General features: G+C 47.3%; 7 protein-coding genes across 7 annotated transcripts; 6 read left to right on the top strand and 1 right to left on the bottom strand.

Annotated features, from left to right (window-relative positions):
• Positions 1-692: 692 nt before the first annotated feature.
• N7479_004165 (uncharacterized protein) lies at positions 693-2,597 on the top strand (the record flags this gene model as incomplete). The annotated part of the gene is made up of 2 exons (XM_057251862.1): positions 693-702; positions 760-2,597. The coding sequence occupies 2 exons, from the start codon at positions 693-695 to the stop codon at positions 2,595-2,597; spliced, it is 1,848 nt and encodes a 615-aa protein (XP_057111187.1).
• A 1,079-nt stretch (positions 2,598-3,676) lies between these two features.
• N7479_004164 (uncharacterized protein) lies at positions 3,677-6,025 on the bottom strand (the record flags this gene model as incomplete). Its single annotated transcript, XM_057251861.1, has 1 exon — positions 3,677-6,025. The coding sequence occupies one exon, from the start codon at positions 6,023-6,025 to the stop codon at positions 3,677-3,679; it is 2,349 nt and encodes a 782-aa protein (XP_057111186.1).
• Positions 6,026-9,138: 3,113 nt separating this feature from the next.
• N7479_004163 (tetratricopeptide repeat protein) lies at positions 9,139-9,561 on the top strand (the record flags this gene model as incomplete). The annotated part of the gene is made up of 1 exon (XM_057251860.1): positions 9,139-9,561. The coding sequence occupies one exon, from the start codon at positions 9,139-9,141 to the stop codon at positions 9,559-9,561; it is 423 nt and encodes a 140-aa protein (XP_057111185.1).
• A 1,418-nt stretch (positions 9,562-10,979) lies between these two features.
• N7479_004162 (uncharacterized protein) lies at positions 10,980-11,828 on the top strand (the record flags this gene model as incomplete). The annotated part of the gene is made up of 1 exon (XM_057251859.1): positions 10,980-11,828. The coding sequence occupies one exon, from the start codon at positions 10,980-10,982 to the stop codon at positions 11,826-11,828; it is 849 nt and encodes a 282-aa protein (XP_057111184.1).
• A 2,142-nt stretch (positions 11,829-13,970) lies between these two features.
• On the top strand, positions 13,971-14,156 carry N7479_004161 (uncharacterized protein; the record flags this gene model as incomplete). The annotated part of the gene is made up of 1 exon (XM_057251858.1): positions 13,971-14,156. One exon carries the CDS (start codon positions 13,971-13,973, stop codon positions 14,154-14,156), a length of 186 nt encoding a protein of 61 aa, XP_057111183.1.
• A 365-nt stretch (positions 14,157-14,521) lies between these two features.
• On the top strand, positions 14,522-15,841 carry N7479_004160 (uncharacterized protein; the record flags this gene model as incomplete). Its single annotated transcript, XM_057251857.1, has 7 exons — positions 14,522-14,731; positions 14,821-14,830; positions 14,878-15,116; positions 15,176-15,487; positions 15,539-15,666; positions 15,725-15,764; positions 15,818-15,841. 7 exons carry the CDS (start codon positions 14,522-14,524, stop codon positions 15,839-15,841), a joined length of 963 nt encoding a protein of 320 aa, XP_057111182.1.
• A 495-nt stretch (positions 15,842-16,336) lies between these two features.
• N7479_004159 (putative C6 transcription factor) lies at positions 16,337-18,855 on the top strand (the record flags this gene model as incomplete). The annotated part of the gene is made up of 2 exons (XM_057251856.1): positions 16,337-16,936; positions 16,996-18,855. 2 exons carry the CDS (start codon positions 16,337-16,339, stop codon positions 18,853-18,855), a joined length of 2,460 nt encoding a protein of 819 aa, XP_057111181.1.
• Between the last annotated feature and the right edge of the window lie 108 nt (positions 18,856-18,963).

Below are 18,963 nucleotides of genomic sequence, written 5' to 3'. Positions count from 1 at the left end.
CATTCTATATACTCTAGAATGTTTCACAGTAAAGTCAATGCTTATGAGATCTACAGAATAGCTGCATGTCTATTTCGCACCATGTTTATGGCTGCCTTATTGTATTATATTATACAAAGCACGAAAAAAAAAGTCCCATCGGAGATACAGAACCCTTGTAGTCATGCAGCTTGCCTTTGATTCCATAATACGAGATCTTTGCCACCATGTTTTGCCCGGGTAAAGAGCAGAGGTTTATTCACGGGCACCCGAAGACCTCCGGTAGACAGCCCTTTCAATATGGGCGAGGCAAGTGATAAATGAATTCAAGGTAAAGAACTTGGAACGTGTTGAAGTTTGAGGCACTTGAGGTGGTTCGAGGCAGTGCCCGGTACGATAGCCCGGGGCATCAATATAACAAGGCGAAACATACGCTAGATCATTTCAAGTTGAAGATCAACTCCGCCCGTCCTCATAAACCAACGAGAAGGCGAGGAAGCATAGATTATGACGGCATAAATCGCGGAGATACAAACAGAGAACCCCGAGCTCAAATCTCATGTAAGACAGGAGTCACTTGATAGGCTTGCGGCTCTAGTCCTTGGCATGCGTAGCCCAGAAGTTATCTTGAGGAAATCCACTTTGTCTTTGATATCATATCTGGAATGATCTGAAACAACTGTCAAACACTGCCATACCCTGCGCTCTTCATCATGGCACAAGGTACGACTTTTCCTTTAGGAAGTTGAGAAAATCTACTAATGAGGTCCATATCTAAAGGCTCACAGGCTTCCATTGTTAAGATCGCTGGCGCAGGGTTTCGGCTCTCACTACTCCTCAATGCCGCTGCTTGTCAACTTGCCCAGTCCAGACTGGAAATTCATAGTATCGCCAAGGGTATCTCGCTTTTTGCTCTAGCACTCAGACATGTTGGGCAGACTATTGAGGGTACCGATTTGGACCAGTCTCCAGAGGCAACAGAGAAGGCCTGGGAGATCGCAGGACAAGGCCAGATGATATTCATCGAAATCGAACACATGTTGAACAGGTTGAAGGCAACCGATAGCAACAATGATCTTATGAGCATTCCACTGCAGGAAAGACTCAAATGGTGTTTCCGGAAGCACCATGTCACATATCTGCTAGCCCAGTTGGAATCTCTCAAGCTCAGCCTGATTGTGATCCTGCAAACTCTACAGCTTGGAAACTTTATCAAATCCAACGTTGATGATGGAATTGATACTGATTCCCTTACATCTACCGCCGACGATGTCATTGCCCAAGAGAAAGCGGAATCCCAGAACATGATCATCGTCCGGTATTGGTCTATCAAGCGTCTCGATCGCTTGTGGGATCTTGTAGAGCAGGAGAATTCAGATGCCGCCAATGACCCAACAAACCAGAGGATCAGTTCCAATTACTCGTCCAATACGATATCAGCATCGAACCCACTGGCTGCCGCAACCAGACGCTCGGATCCGACAAGGCTGCCCATCATTACTTTCGGAGACAGTGAAATTGGACTAATTGACATAGAAAGGTCTCCGAAGGATATGGTGCAACTGTCTGAGAGCGCATTGAACCGGCTGCTCTTACTCTGGGTGCCTTTCGTTGACCCTTCCAAACTACACCACGCCGGCAAAGGCTTGGACATATCTAACAAGCCAGTCCAACCTCGAGTATACGTCTCTTCGGACACCGAAGAAGATGATACCGAAGAGCTAGACTTTGATAGCCAAGACAACCGAGGTTACTATCTCGAAGGATCGACCGTGGACTGGAGGGAGCCTCATTCACAAGAGGCCCGACAGCATGCAGCAGAGCTACGCCGAAAGTACTCCAGCTACCAGGCTCACGTGGAAAGCGAGCCAGAGCCTGATGAATATCCCAAGCATCGAGATAAACCTCGCAGTGATCCAGCAGTAATCGACTCAATTGACGAGGGCGAGCAAAGGTCCGACACTGTACGGCGGCCCTCACACACCACAAATCCCATGCAAGGCCCCCGTTTCCATTCCAACAGCCTGTCATCTGGATATCCTCCAAGTCACAACAGTCCCGACAGCAGACCCGCCACATACCCAATCGGCAGCTTCCCTCCCCCGAACCATGCTATAGCCCGTCATCCATCACTGCCTTTGCACGCACAGCCGGGCCCTCCTTTCCAGCAGTCATACAAATACTACCCAGGCCAAGATTATTCTACAGCCCCTCGGTCCATCCCAATGAGAATGAACCAACCCAACAACCCAGCCATCACCATCCCCAGTACAAACCCCTCCCCTAGAGGTTCATCGCCAAATCAAGTCCACTTCGAACCCACTTGGACCCGAAATCATACATACAACAATAATATCCCGAACAGCAACAACAGCAAACTCCAACTCCGCCACTATCCATCCGCATACCCGCTTTCCTCCTCATCACCCGAGTCTAGCTTCCGAGCCTCGCCGCCTCGCTCCGATCAACGGTCTCCGTCGTCGCATCCGCGCCGATCCTCGCGCGAAGAAGCTAAGGAGCGACATAAGGCGATGACTCGTAGTGCTACGAGGGGTCTGGTGGGGATCGGGGCTATTGCTGGGTTTATGGATGCGTTGGAGGCCTTTTCAATTCTGTGATTTACATTGCTGTACTTTTACACTTTTTCTTTGGTTCCGGTGTGCTGGGCTTTTTAATTTTCCCCGAGGAGTTGATAGGCCAAGTGGTTCTGGTCTTGGTTTCGGTTGACTTTTGATATCCATGATCCATCTATGCAACGAATTGACGAACCCGTTTTTTAACTGAGACAATTTGCACAAACTATGATTAATGATTTGCTTATGCATTATTTCATCTGATTACTGTCTGATTATGCGGATCCTCCATACTCCGTAGATCCCGTTGACTCCGCGGATGTGTTGTACCAAACATTCTCGAATGTCCAACTAGGCAGCAAACAACCCTACAAATAACAAAAAAAAAAGCAAATATCACACAAAATACAATAACAAGGATACTTTCAGAGGTTATTCCACTTCCAGAACCTATATCATCCTTTCCACTTCACCCATTTTCGGTTTGGTTCGGAATCGGTTCTGCTACAGGTACAAGACAAGCCAATGCAACCCCCGGGGTCTACGTATACCCGTACAACATATAACATATTCCGTAGGGCAGAAAGGAGCAGCCAAGACCCCGAATAAACCCACATAATACCCATGTTCACTTTATGCTCGATATGAACGGTCCCCGACAGTTCCATCGCGGAAGTTCCGATTCTCCCGAGCCTCCGAGCCTCCGATACCGTGCGCTTTGTGAATGTTTGCTATTTGTTTCGGGCTAAATGGGTTAATGTCCTTCTGGTAAGGAATATTCTCTCTTTATTGGGGCTTTCTTCTCTTTTCTTCTTTGTTTTTCTTTTCGTCTTGGTGATTGTGTGGGTTTTGTTGGCACTGGTGGGTATGTCCCCCTTCCAAGTTCTATACTCCCATCTATCAGGGTTGAACTATTGAGCTGAGCTTTACCTTATTGGATATTCTTTTTCCATTTTGTTCTCATGTATTGGTAAGTATACACAATTCCTGCTGATATGACTACAGGATGTCGGTTCGAAATATTAACAAGCTGATGTGTATATACAGTTCATACCTATGATCTATGTCTTTACATATACTCACATGTGTATCCCGAGGTCTCTCTCAGGGTCTTGATCTCCATCTCAAAACTCAGGTAAAGGCTGCAGTCCAAAAATACTCCCATCAGGAAGCCACCCATCCAATTCCATGCCCGACCTGGCCATGTGCTGCCCAGCAGCACCAGCCGGCATCCTGTGCGAGTCATACGAAAAATGAGGCGGCAATGCCTGCGCGTGCGATGCCGAAGGTTGATACCCCGCCGCGCTCATGGGATAGAAATGCGGGTTATGCCCGCTGTCCATGGCCCACATGCCCGCACTACCCATCGATACGTACCCGTCGCGCATGCTGTCTACCTGCATCGGGGGCATGGGGACGGGGAAGGATTCCATAGTTGACGGGGCCTGAGTTTGGGGTTGGAGTTGGGGTTTGGTTTGGTTATGATGTGATCCTAGAGCTGAGACTGATTCCGCAGTGCCCGTCGATGGACTCCCTGATACGACCCGGGAATGACCTTCTATTCCTTCACTCTGCCGCCTCTCCAGCCGATCATACCAATCCCGGCCCTTGACGCCCACGACGTAGTACCAACGACCGGGGATGCTGTACTTGCCCCCGCCACTGGCCTCACTTAGCTTGCTAGCTAGAGCGTCGAGGTAGAAGGCCACGTTCACGGTCTGCGGCGTGACGACTTCCCCGAGAACACCGGTTCGCACGGAGAAGTGGATCTTCATCAGGGATGTCACGGCCATCGCGAAGCGGGTGTACATGAGATTCGGGAGTTTACGCATTGTGTCCGTGCTGCAGGTCAGCACGGCGTCTAGAAGCTCATGTGCTGCGTTCATCCATTTCATGTTGATGTCGATGCGGATTGCGCTGAGTGAGGTATCTCCTTCGATGCCGCTGTTGCCTTCTTCATCGAGGGTCGGTAGTGTGAAGTATCGTCGCTTTAGTGAGTCTGGATCACGGTAACCTTCTCCTACGCCGAGTTCGTACATCGCTAGTGCTGCGGAGCGGTATTCGAGGATCATGGGGACTATTTTGACGGGGTCGGTTAGTATGGACGGTTTTTGGATGCATAACAACACTAAGCGAGAGGACTGGCGTTTCTTACTGGTAAACATTTCGGATGGGATGTTCTTCTTCCACGTTTCGAGCCGCTTGTCGAACCAGCGTAGCACGGCTTGGACCCGCGACTCGGTTAGGGGCGATGTGGTACTGGTGTCGTCCAGACCGAATGAAGACATTGCTTCGTCGGTTATTCTTTGGAGCTCGAACCATATCGCGACATGCCGATCCGTTCGATGCGGCGAGTTTTCTAGGTGTTTGAGACACTCGGACATCCAGTCGTTGAACTGGAGTAGATTTGGGCGACGGGTTTTCATCGCAACACTCGAACCGAGATGGTAGCAACCGAGGACTGCTCTCGCCTGCTCAGCCAGCAGCTCGTCATGCGCCTCCTGCCTGCTGCTCCTGCGATCAGGCTTTTTGGAGACACGGCGTTTATTAGCTAACCCAATTTCTAGCGCCATCGTCGAAGCAATGTGGGTGTACTGATAAAGCTGCAGCTTCAATGGTGAGGCAGGTGGGAGATAAAATATGATCATCAGCAGCATTGCTTGCACTAACTCCAGTGACTTTTCGCCTTCGATAAAGAACCGCTCTGCATAGAGGCGGACCATCTCGCGGCCCAGCACGGCTGCCAGGCCTGCATCAACGGATATGGATGTCGCGGCAATCACGGAGAGAAATAGAATTGGTTTTGTTTGTCGCAGCTGGGCTGCCGTGGTGTTTGAAGGCAAAACGACCAATGGAAAGAAGGATGCGAGTTCGTGGATGAAATACGCTACCAATTGCTCCGCATCTTCGAGGGAGATAATTCCCCGATCGATCACATCTTCCGCCGGAGGAAGCCTCTCCTGCTCAAAGCCAGCTGGCATACCCGCGTAAGTCGGCGGTGCTGAAAAGCCACCACTGTCATGCACGTTGGGGTGCGAGTTATTCCCCAATTCAGGGGAATAGTCCATATAGCGGACATCCTCGGATGAGTGGGCCGAATGGTCCCGCAAGGCGTGCCTGCTTTCCATCTCGGCCGATTCATGATCTTGGGCATCGTCCACATCGCTATCATCACCGGAATCCGATTCTTCTTCTTCAGGAATGCGATTTTTTAACAGCGTACGCATCATACGCATCTCCTTCTCAAGCTGAGCGACGCGCGAATCCGTCCGCTTCCGGGGCCGCCGCCTCTGCGGGGCCACAAAGACACAGGATCGCTTGCCCTTAGCACATCTTTGGCACTGATTAGGCGTAGATGGGTTGGGGAGGCAGCGAACTTTGAGACTTCGGCAAGACTCGCATGATCTATTTAACTGCTGGGCTGATCCTTGGGGGGTGCTTGGTTCACCTTGGGGCGTGGAGGTCTCTGACATATTCACATATATACACACACCAGAAACGATCAGGGAATGAGAGTTTGGTGGTTGTTTCCCATAAATGATGAGATAGTCTGAATAGTGCGTCCGAGTAGCGGTGGTTACTGTGTAATTCGACTCATTGTATCGAGTGAAAATCATGCAATGGGGGGACTGACATGAAAGTCGAATCGACAAAAAGTATCCGATGGATTTTGATGCCAGACCCCACAAGGATGTGAAAAAGAGACTCAGTTGGAATTATCATGTGAAAACTAGGAAATTAATCGACGCTTAAAGCAAAAAGATGCTAAAGCGTTCAGGGAAGGCTAGAAGCCGTGGAGAAGTGGAGAGAGGAGGTAGGAATCCTTGTCCTTCCACGCTAACAGGTTGGGATAGAAGATAAAATACATATCGGTATCTGTGGTAATATTACATACATGTATGCGGAATTTTGGCCGAGAGGGCTTTCTTAGCGCTTACCTCTTGCCGCTTTTTAATATATTGTAGCCTAATTTGTGAGGCCCTCTAAGCCTCATTATTTCCTATCTTGGGAAGGTATTAGCAAGATAAAGATATCAATACGACAAAGATAGTGCTAGTTCCAGAATGGGAAAGCAAATCTAACATACAAAGTAATATAATTACTTGCAGACCCAAATCACCGCCAAGATTAGGGGTCCAAGGTATATTAAAGTGTACAGTATATAAATTGACCTCATCTACCAAGAAAAGTCCGCACTAGGACAAAATACTCACGCGGGGGCCGCCCCTTTTTGCCATCGACTCTGTGTAGCGGTCTCGTTCACCTTTATACATACGCACTTGCTCAGGCTCCCAACAACAGATTCCTGGTTGGGCAGCTTTTACAAAGCCAGCAGAAGAGCCTGAATAGGATGTCCAGTACGGTGCCTTGCCGCTTGATTACTATGCTATGTTGCACCTGGGCAGTATGCCGGGCCAATTCCGTCACATCTATTGATGAATACATACCTTGACTAATGCCAAGGAGGACAACTAGTATGAAAATATTACCTGGGCAAGGGTTATCGCTTATTAATCGATATGTTTGCAGGTGGCTGTCGAGGTCCCTGGCTTAACTATATCCTTGCCCTTTTACTAACTTCTAGTTGGGCCTATTATCTTCGGGTCTAATCGGTCCTGGCTCTGATAAGCTCGCCTGAATCGACAAAGGAGCAGATCCAAATTCTCGGCATTCACCACTCCAAGCGAAAAGTTAGTCCACGGGTGCAAATGAAGACGGTGGCGTCCAGATGGCCTGGCTCGGGACCTGCCACGATAAAGACCTGATCGAGAAGTACGAAGGCATAAGCGCCAAGATTGTAATCGATACCTCGACGGCAATACCGGCTACGTCTTTAACAATGGACCTCGGGAAGCCTGGATCACTTCTCGCCCGAGTACCAGGTATTACGGACTATGTACATGCTTAGCCTTGGAGGGTATATAGGATGACAGAGACACCCTCTAATACACTGGCAGAACGACGATGGATTATAGGCCTAAGGTGAGGAGCTAGAAGAGGCTGAATATAGGACCCTAGCCCTTAAACAGCTAGTTTCCTAGCCTTTGGTGTACCTGCTAGATCGTGAGGCTGTAGAAACGGGTCTGGTTAAGATGCTTTGGTTGGACGAGCACAGTTATAGTGTATGAGAGAACCGAGTGGCCCCATCTAGTTTGGAGGGGCAGTTTAGAGTGGCTTGCCTGGGCTTTTCTTAGCTGCATTCAGCTAGATGAAATCATGGGCGGAGCCTCTAGTTGAGGCTCTTTGATCAATGTATGGTCTTTAGAGGAGCCCAGGGTAGCCCTCCAGGGTTGAGATCTGCACAGATTACTCAGTGACCAGGACCCTGTCTATGTAGGTGAGCGCCCTCATAAAGCGGCAGCACCCTGATCAGGAAAATATAAAATCCGATACATACGGGTACATGTGCAGGGTAATGGTGATCTACCATATGTATGCATCTTTCACACTACCTCAGGGGTTAGTTTAGAGAAAACAGGCAACAGTGTACTCCTTATGGAGTACTTTGTACGAATTTAACTTATTAATGAAACCGTGATGAAGATTGAAAGCCTAAAGCTAAACATGGCGAATCATTATATCTCCATTATATCTCTATTATATCTCCACATCTCCACTGAAAAAGCCTTGATTCTAATTCCATTTTACATTGGCACTTCATTGGCCTACCGAACGTACCCGACGGTTATGACCGATTGCCCAATCGGTTCATGCGTTTTTTTATTTTCGTTATAGCTTCCTATTTGTGGTAAATGAGGGAAATAATTATAAAGTCAAACCATTGGGACATGCATATACTTTGATAGTGTGTCCATGATATTTTTACTAGTATATAAAAGTGTTCTTAAAAAAGCAAATATGAAATTGTCCGGCCAATTCCCCGCCAATTCCCCGAATCCCTCCGGCGAGATAACACGATGTGATGTATCAACTGGATAAGGTGTTACTATACAACATAGAGTCTCTCCAGGGAATATTCGAAGAGTGTAAAATGCCTGTTGAATGCCTTGTATTAAAGGTAAGTTATATCTATATCTCTCCATAGTTATCCTGAAATCTCAATTGTTGTCCACTCCACAATGAGCATAGTCAGCACTGCCACAAACCAAATAGATGAACAGACAACTCCTATAAGCATGTGACAGAGGATTCGGCTAGTCCCAAGACAAGCTGATCTTCTCGGTATGCCGGATAAGTGGGCCCTATGGAATATTCGAACAGAGATTTCGTTTAACGTGTTAGAGTGAGGTGTAGATTTGCAGCTGTAGGATTTACAAGGCCAATCAGTCAATTCCATACATACATTACGGTCCATTGCGGATATTTATGTGGTTCTCTGATTGTTAATAAGTTGCAAACTAAGTTTGTTTCTCGTATTTACCTTTTTATATTTTAGTAAGAATTTTAGCGCACATTTCTAACGGCGATGTTCGTCGTTTATGGAATAGACGGACACATCTATACACTAACACCATTGGACCCTGTTTTTGTGACCAGCTCGCCTCTTTGCCTTGCAGTTATCTACGGATACCACATTCTCCTAGAGGTGCTGAATCTGAATATTTGCTTTGTCTGCCCTTATAACATGGAACACCGCATGCTGCCACGACTCTCGGTACACTTCCACTTTCAAGGTCGGTTCAAGTGGTGTTTGGAAGGACCAATCGACTTAAGCAGCACGTCCAAGGCCCATACAATGCCCCCCGAAGCCAAACTCGTATACCGAGATGTCTGGGATCTTCGTAAACAAACCTTCGGGAAATGTCACGAAGATTCCCTTTGGTCTCTCCATTGGCTAGTCCAGCATCTTTGCAGCCAGGAGAAACATAAAGAAGCCGAAGCCCTATGCCGCGACGCTTGGGAAGGCCGTAAGCAAACACTCGGGCAAGACCACAAACACACACTTTTCGCTCTTCGTTGGCTCGACCAGACAGTCACTTTGAAAACGAAGTATACCCCGGCCAAGGTGACATCCAGGAAGACACACTTAAGTCTCTTGAATCGCTAGCCAGCTCTCTTTATTTTCAAGGAAAGTATGCTCTGGCCGAGATAACATACCGAGACGTTTGGGAGGGAAGAAAACGGGCCCTTTGGCACAACCACCCATCCACATTGGCTTCTCTCTGTCGGATAGGCAATGCTTTGTTTTCCTTTGAGAGGTATACTCTAGCCGAGACAATATACCGAGACGTCTGGGAGGGTCATAAACAAACCCTCGGGAAAGACCACCAAGAGACACTTTGGACTCATCATAACCTAGCCTTTACTCTTTATTGTTAAGAGAAGTATGCTCTAGCCGAGGCAGTATACCGAGACGTTTGGGAGGGTCGCAAACGAACGCTTGGGAAAGACGACGAAGACACCTTAGGTTCTCTCTACTGGGTGGGTGATACTTTGTTTTTCCAACACCAGTATGCTCTAGCCGAGACAACATACCGAGACGTCTGGGAGAGTCGCAAAGAAACCTTCGGGGTAGACCACGAAGACACACTCGGGTCTCTTTATAGGCTAGGCCGCGCTCTTTATTGTCAAGAAAAATATGCTCTAGCCGAGGCAGCATACCGAGACACCCGGGAGGGACGAAAGCGAGTGTTCGGTGAGCAGCACGCCGACACATTCGAGATTCTCCATGAACTAGAGCAGACTAGACAACACTCTTCGTAAGAGTTCAGTTGTTCTGAAAAAGATGCGCCAGCCCTGGAACACATTGAAGAACCTAGAGGGATGCTTCTCTTTCAATGCACGCACAAAAGTATCTTCAACCCCTGCGGTAGCCAACTTTGCAATTTATGAGTTAAACCTTTCAATTCTGTAAGATCTATGAATCAATCTGTCTATACAGACGCTTCTTGCTTGTTGAAGCGAGACCTCGTGGTCTTCAAAGAGTGGAAGTGCCAACCGTCACACCCAAATGGAATTTGCACAGCCCACCGACAGTGTTAAAATACAGTGTGGTCTATGCGATCATGAAAAACTCGGGACCGACGCCTTTCAAAATATACCTAGGCACGATGGATCTATGAGCCGCTTTGTACACCGCTCTATACAGGTAATGTAAGCCATACCTCAACTAATTCAAATGAAGCTTCTATACACCATCCATGGATATAAAATACTTCATTTCATTTTAACATAAGAACGCTAGTAGAATCACCTCACTTTCATTACTAAGGCATATGTAATAGGAATGCACCCATTCTAAGGTAAATCCAGACATCAAACCCCCTTGAAATTGGATCGAGCCCGCTGTGTTTGCCACAACTTGTTCATCGTCATAGTGAGAACATATATCCTCATATAGACATGATATATACATACATAATATATATATATATATATATATCTCTCTCTCTCTCTCTCTCTCTGATACCATTACACCCAGCGTCCTAAATTCCTGGGTTTCTTATAATTATATCAAAAATTGAAATGGCAGAACCAGAAACAGAAACACAAAATGGCAACTTCGAAGTTGGGGGTAGCTTCCTTAAAGAGCTACCAAGTTCAATCGAAAGATATTCATATGAAGGAGAATGTTCCTTCCTCCAAATCTTCAATCTGAAACTTAATGCCCGCGAATCCCCAGGAAATGAGAAAAACAATTTCATCCTGTTTCATACGAGTCGTGAAATGATCGAAACCCTGTTGAATCCAGACGACGAATCAACTACCCTTGCAAAGAACTGTTCCTCTTTTGATCTGGACGAGGAACTTATCCTGATCAAAATACCCTCCCTCGAACACTCGGCCGCAACCACTGCCGTGGACCACGCAATCATGGCAGCCATCCTACCAATGGGATTATTTGACTCCCTGAACGGATATCCTAACGCGACTATCCAAGGGCAAACAAGAGGGAAGCAACCTGACCACGGCTGGGGCTCTATAAGGCCACCATCTGGTTACAAACGGAAACCCTCGGTTGTGTTAGAAGTCGCTTGGTCTGAACCAGATTCAAAATTGAATTCTGATGTTCGATTCTGGCTGGAACCAGCCGACGGAAATGTCAAGACTTGTCTAACTCTGAGAGTAGACAAACGCCAACCAGCAATCCGTATTGAGAACTGGAGACCCCAGAATGGAAGAGCCCATCGCTTCCAGATGATCCAGGTGACCAAGGTGTCAAACCACATAACCGTCACAGAAGACCCTCTTATTATCCCATTCGAAGATTTCTTCCTCCGCGCACCCTCTATACCCACCGAAAGAGATATTGAAATCTCACATCAAGCCCTGCACGTTATTGCAGAGAAAATCTGGGATGTTCAGGGCTACTAGGTCTCTTCCATCCATGTCCTCCCAACCATCCTCTCTGTCATGTACTGGCTTTCTCCATTGGACAAGAGAGAAGTCTGACTATATATCTTCTTAAGCAGGAAGCAAACAAAGCCTCGTTGCCTCGTTGCCTTATCACCTTGATGTCTTGATGCCTTGATGCCTTGATCCATGCTTGAGTGCCTCAGAATCTTTCGGCAAGTGGTACTAACTATTTTGTTAATCAGTGGAAATCAAGTAAATTTGACTGAAAAGGACATCGGCTTGTCCAAATCTCACCTCCAGGTGGATTACGTAGCCCGTCCCTCTCCACCACCTTCACCTAGTCTACTACTAGTAGTACAGCTCGTCGGGATCTTACGCAAGATGTTCAGGTCCCGATCCGCTTAGCTTCCGATATAGAGGAAAGTTAACCATACCGCGGAACTTCGTAAATAATCGAGATGATTTCACTTGGTCTGAGCGCCATTGATATCCTCTTTCGGTCATTAGAATCCCAAGGTCCTTATAGATTTTCGTGTCATGTAAGCTACACTACGATCTCTTTTTTTCCACGAGCTTTTTCTGTTCGGTGTTATAGCTAGAAAAGAAGAAGAAGAAGAAGAAGCAATTAGCTATGTACAGAAACACCATCAGGAATGGGAATATAATAATAATCGGAATAATGTGTACTTATGGAGTACCTACATATAGGTACAATATACGAAGGCGGTACAAAATATAAACCATATGGAATTTGTATAACCAGGGGCAAGAGTAGCTGGTCGCGTATGAATCTTTTGTGCTCGAAGACGACATGATCTAGGTGGGAGACTAAAAAAAGACGGAAAATGCGGAAAAGGGCTTAAAATGTGCCGATAAATTTTCAATTTATAACCGTGGGATCGAGCAAATCAACAAAGTGCTCACGGCGTGATTTATGATCTTGGAAGGTTGAATAAGAAATACTAACCGCAAAAACTAGGTGATCAGTGGAGATTGAAAATGAATGCCGGGACTCGGATACGCCGTTCTTGGCAAATTGGCACTATTTAAACATACCACATAGACCGTTATAGGACCCACGACGGCAGTCTCAAATTTTGGATCGCCAAGCGCGCCGCTGATTTTTCACTGTCTGTTGAGGACACCAACAGGGCAGTAGCTGCGGCTAAAGCAGCACAGCCGACATGGGCTGCATTACCCCCAACGCAACGCAGTGCCCCGCTGAAGAAGCTTGCTGCGCTACCTTCTATTACTTCGAGCTATTGAGCCGCCACCCTACTACCGGCAGACATGCTATCCTTCCGACGTTGCGGAAAGCACCAGTTTAAGTCCTCCCGGTCGCACAGTGGCTACCTGTGGAAAAGAACCCCGACCCACTCACTCATAGTCGACCCTGAGAGTTAAGACTAGAACACGAAGAAATGGAAACAGCAAACTCGGTTTTCAATATACAGTACATTCCTGCTATGGTCGCAAGCGGGAAGATCCGCGGATCCGAGTTGAGGCTCGAGCTCGGGATTTCTTCAGCGGCCAGTGCACAACACAAAGGCTTACTTTTTTTGCAGTCTTACATGATTGGCCGGCTTCAAGCCGTGCAGAATGCCGGCGTTCCCCAAACGAGCCGCGATTCGCTGTTGTTGATCAGTCGAGTCAGTGGAGGAGCTAGTCTCCATCCTCTACGGAGTACTCTATACTCTGTACTCATATGGGTCTTTTACGTGACTGCAATGCATAACAAAAACATTGGAGATCATTGCTAAGCATGGGTGGGGTTTCGTTTGGACAGTTATCCGAAGACTTTGACGCAAACCGGAGGCCTTGATGGATCATCCACCTTTAACTGAAGATCAGCCGAGGTAGCTAAGAAGGTAGTTTCTTAGTCGAGAGCGATTCAGGTTCAACCTTGTGACCACAAACTCTATCAACCCATATCAACCCATATAAGCATGAAGGCCCGACAACAACCAACTGCAATGATTATAGGAGAGGACGCGTATGCCCCAATCATTTTCTGAGCGCCACTTTATATTGATAGCAGGTGAGCTGGCCCAGCGGAGTCTCGGATTGGGGGAACACCGACGGATATAGTGCTCGACGGGTACGCGTCCTTGTCAGCCACATATGTGAAATTTGACTTCTACAGACAGGACTCTGTCAAGAATGTCTATGCGACTCGAGAAGCTCATTGCTATGTGGGGCACACACGTGTGGCGTATCCTTGAAGAATTTGCTGATTCGATCCGTGGATACGCTCGCTTGGAATGGTTCCCGAGGTCTTCTATGGGGGTCGTCAGCACCCCCAATACAAAGTCTCTTGGATATGGACTCCGGAAAATTCGGGATTAAACATCAAGCCAATCGGGCCTGAGGGAATTTAAACAATGGTTTAGTCCCGGCGAAAATGGAAGCGTTGTAATGAAGGCAACTGGCCACAGGTCAAACCCGTTAAAATGTTTTCTGACATTCGTTTTTGACCCCTTCTCCAGTTCAATCTTTTTGCATTATACCCTCTTTTCTATTTGTTAATTGCTCTTGTTCTTCATACATTCTCTTATTCTACAGTATAATCCATCCTATCGGCGTGGTTCTTGGACATCATCCATTTGGGAAGAGACTACAGCACAGCTCGAATCTGTCACAGCACATTTCAAGGTCATACATATTGATACCCGGAGCATGAATTATCAGAATTTGCGAATATTCAGTACATAATGCGCTCTCCAATCATCGGGGTCTTGTGGCTCTATGGACTCCTTTTGGCGACTACTATTTCTGGAGTCTGTGGAGATACAGGACCGAATTTCATGAGCGTGCGAAAGAATGTAACAAAAGAGTATAAAAGTGTACGTGAGATACCGACAGAGAAATACTTTCGTAAGTGCAATCTTTCCATCGATGTTGATCTGCAACCCCACAGGCTGGTTTAGAAGGCCATGCGGCCATGCAACCATGCAACCATGCGTGGATGGAACTCTTATTGAATTTTAACTGACTCGCGTGAACCCTACAGATGAATCAGAGTATGTCTAATACTTCCCTTCCTGTGAATAGTACCAGGCATGATCAGACCTAACCGCAATGCTCAGCTTCAACGATCATTATGACCGCCGGTACGCTCGTTCATTCTTCACTCCCAACCTTGATGTACTAACACTTCTCAGATACGCCAAATCCAGTCTCCCAGATACGGAAGTCATTTCATATCTCTCGGATCTAATTAAGACATATCTCACAACAATGAATGCAATCGGCGCAGAGACATGGATCATGCATGGGAGTCTCTTGGCCTGGTGGTGGAACCAGAAGGTGGGATAATGGATGTCCCGAATTCTAGGATGAAACAAACCATCTAACCAGTTGTATAGCTCTTTCCGTGGGATGACGATATAGACATGCAGATCTCTGAAGCAACGATCCATTTCTTGGCAGACTACTATAACATGACTGAGCATCATTTTGACCTACCTAACGTCGACGGTGGTCGTACGTACCTGCTTGAGATCAATCCCAATTATGTTGTCAAATCCGAGAGAGACACTTTGAATAAGATTGATGCCCGCTGGATTGATATGTCGTCCGGACTTTTCATTGATATCACCGCTGTCCGCAAGGATGAGAATAGGCGGTTAAACGGCCGTCCAAGAGCGCTGGTGTGCAAGGATAAGCATGACTATGACGTGGGTTGTCTTTTAGTTCTGTCTTTCTATTCTCACTAACGGATGATGTAGGAGAGCGACATCTTCCCACTGCGTGATAGTCTCTTCGAGGGTATTCCGGTCAAAATTCCATACGCTTATACATTTCTTCTCGAAGAAGAATATGGCCTAAGGGCACTTACCCAGACAAGCTTTAATGGGTAAGTCATCAAGTATTCCGATTTCTAGATTTTAGCTTGGTTGACTAATTGCTTTTAGCTACATCTTTGATGAACAGACCAAGATTTGGGTCCGCGATGTGAGTGCTATAACCATCATGTTTCCCATGGATGACTGGCTGATTCTCTTTAGCCCAAAATGCACACTTTCAATTGAACGAGGCTTGCGCGGTAATAACCTACCTATACACACCCCTACGCTCATTCCTCGTGTCTACATAGACGAAGCATGAGTAGACCACTCCAAGTGCATTCCTTGCATATGTGTTTTTTTGCGTATATCTAGCGTTGGTATATTTGAACTAGATATTATTATAAAAATATATATATATATTACTATCTAAGCCTCTATTTATCTATTTATTTCCAGGACTTCTAACGATCTATATAACTGGAGTCGAACAGACCTCCGGAGATATACCCAAACGGGACGGGGCCCCGAGACCAAACCCAGTGCTGAGTCATAGTCTTCTGGTTGGAACAGCTCTACAGAATCCGGGCAGCCAGTCACACGCCCGCATTTCCACGGCCCCAAGCGATGACTTGATGCATATACGATTACGATTTTGTACTTTTGCTAGTTATTCCTCGTTAAACCAACTAGACTTCAAAGAATGTGGGAAGCGATACCCGACTTCCTTACATCAGCGCTATGTCCTTCCCTTCAGCTTCCCCAGAGGAGCTGAATTTCTCGCCCGTCAACAATAATTCTCCAAATGCCTCACTACCTACGAACTTGACCGCCACTGCTCCCCACCGCGTGGCTGCGGAAGCCCCGAGCTCAACCTCTCGCAGCTGTGTAACATGCCGCCGCAGAAAAGTCCGATGCAACAAGAGATCGCCATGTTCGAATTGTTCCAAAGCTGGAATCGACTGCATCTTTCCCCCTCCTGGCCGTGCCCCACGCAAATCGAAGCGCCCACCTGACGCGGAGCTGCTTGCGCGATTGCGTCGTTTGGAGGGTGTTATCGATCATCTTAGAAGTAATGGTAATACAGAAGATGGATCAACCCCGAATAAGGCGCCGTCTTCTACAACTGGATCTTCGACCGCTCGGAGTGAACCAACTGCGCCCACGTCTGTTTCAGTTGAGCCACAGAACCAGCCTGATGTAGATCCCTGTCCTTTCGAACAATCAGATCCGAAGAAACTTGTTCCCAGTAAGTTTGAGAATGAGTTTGGACGGCTGGTCATCGATGAAGGCCGGAGCAGATATGTCAGCAATCGCCTCTGGACTAGTCTTGGGGACGAGGTAGATATCCCTCATTCCCTTCTTTGCTACTGTGCGTACTTTATACTAACATGTTTTAGATCGAGGAACTGCAAGATATTCTTGATCACTCGTCGTCAGAGGAAGATGATACACCTTCACCAGAGTCTTCTCAGTTGCGTTCACATGACGGTTTCCTTTTTGGATTCTACTCACTTTCACAGTCTCTTCAAGAGTTCCATCCCTCCATGTCCAACGTCTCCATACTTTGGGAAACATATCTCGAAAATGTGGCTCCTTTGATCACCATCGTACACAGACCGACTGCCAGAAAAATGTTTGCCGAGGCAGCACAGCACCCAGAAGCTCTGGACAAAAATTCAGAGGCGCTGCTCTTTTCCATGTATCTTTGCAGCGTTATCAGCATGAAACCAGATGACTGCTGGTTCAAGTTAGGTGAAGACCGAGCTACTGTTGTTAAGCGGTACAGGTTTGCTACAGAGCAAGCGCTGGCAAAAGCTGGGTTCTTGAATACCCAAAGCTTGGTCCTTCTGCAAGCTGCTGTCTTATTCTTGGTCTGTGTGCGACGGGAGGATGATAGCAAGTTTGTGTGGTCTATGACCTCGATCGTTTTACGCCTTGCTCAGGGCTTAGGCCTACACCGGGATGGCACCAATTTCTCCCTGAAACCGTTCGAAACAGAGATGCGGCGCAGATTATGGTGGCATATCTCGCTGTTAGATGTCCGTTCATCTGAAGACCATGGGACGGAACCGCTCATTAGCGAGAGAATGTACGATACTCGGCTTCCCTTGAATATCAACGACGAAGACATTTCGCCTGACATGGAAGATCCCCCCGAAGAGCGAGAAGGCTTCACGGATGTTACATTCTGCCTTATTCGCTGTGAGATCACAAGCGCTTTGCGAAGAGCAAATTACGTGTGTCCTGGGGCCCAGTTTCGTTCGCCTAACAGTTTACCGCCCATAGAGCGCGCTGGACGGATGATCAAAATTATCAGTGACCGATGTGAACAACGGTATATCAGGCACTGTAATATGGACATTCCCGCGCAGTGGTGTGCTGCCACAGTTGGGCGTCTGATCCTCGCTAAATTATGGCTAATCGTCCATCACCCAATGACCCGAAAAGACCGTGGAAATGTATTTCAAGCAACTCGAGACAGCTTGCTTGTAACGGCAATTGAGGTCCTTGAGTTTGGTCGCTTGCTTGAAACTGATCCCAAGACCGCCAAATGGGCCTGGCTGTCCCGGACCAATATGCAATGGCATGGAGTGGCATTCGTTCTGTCTGAAATATGCGTCCGACCAATCTGCCCTATTACCGATCGAGCTTGGAGCGCTGTGAGTTCTATCTACACGCAATGGGCCTTGCAGGCGACACATAAGAAGGGCATGCTGTGGCGGCCGCTCGCCGCCTTGATGAAAAGGGCTGCTGCCACCCGGTCTAAGCAACAGCAAGAATTGCTATCCAGTTTTGAACCAGCACCTACCGAAGCGAAGCCCATCCAAGGCCTCAGTAATGGCGATGCCCTTCCTCGCATTTATATGCCAACAGGGATGCTAAATTCACCCTCTCCAAATCGTCCAGGCTCAACAGAACCGGTTGAACATGATTTATACTCCGACATTGACCTCACCAATGGACCTTTGGATGCTCTCCGAGCTATGTTCCCTGGCACAAACATCTTTACACCGAACAATCTATTTGATGCTCCACCGGCCCAGAATAATACCCCGGCACCAAGCTTGCCCACAAGCCTTCCTGACAACACAGCCATGAGCGAACTGCCATTCTTATATCAGAATCCCCTTCCAGATGCTGCTCAGCCCAACTGGGAGGAATGGGACCAACTCATGCGTGATTTCCAGATGGATGTCGAAAATGATTCCCAGCCAAACAGCTTGACCCATGCTCATGTTGCGCAATGGTTTGTTTAGCCTTTTGATAAACGGCAGTTCCTTTGTCACCTGAAGCTTTCTGACATTTAATGATGTGATGATTTATGGCGTTGGTTACTGGATGATATCCCCCTCCCCTCACTGTTA

The sequence above is a fragment of the Penicillium vulpinum genome (assembly GCF_028829585.1).
Source record: "Penicillium vulpinum strain IBT 29486 chromosome Unknown utg000002l_segment0_segment0, whole genome shotgun sequence".
NCBI lineage: Eukaryota > Fungi > Ascomycota > Eurotiomycetes > Eurotiales > Aspergillaceae > Penicillium > Penicillium vulpinum.
Note: the sequence above shows the minus strand (reverse complement) of the source record. Positions and strands in the feature narration are given on the sequence as shown.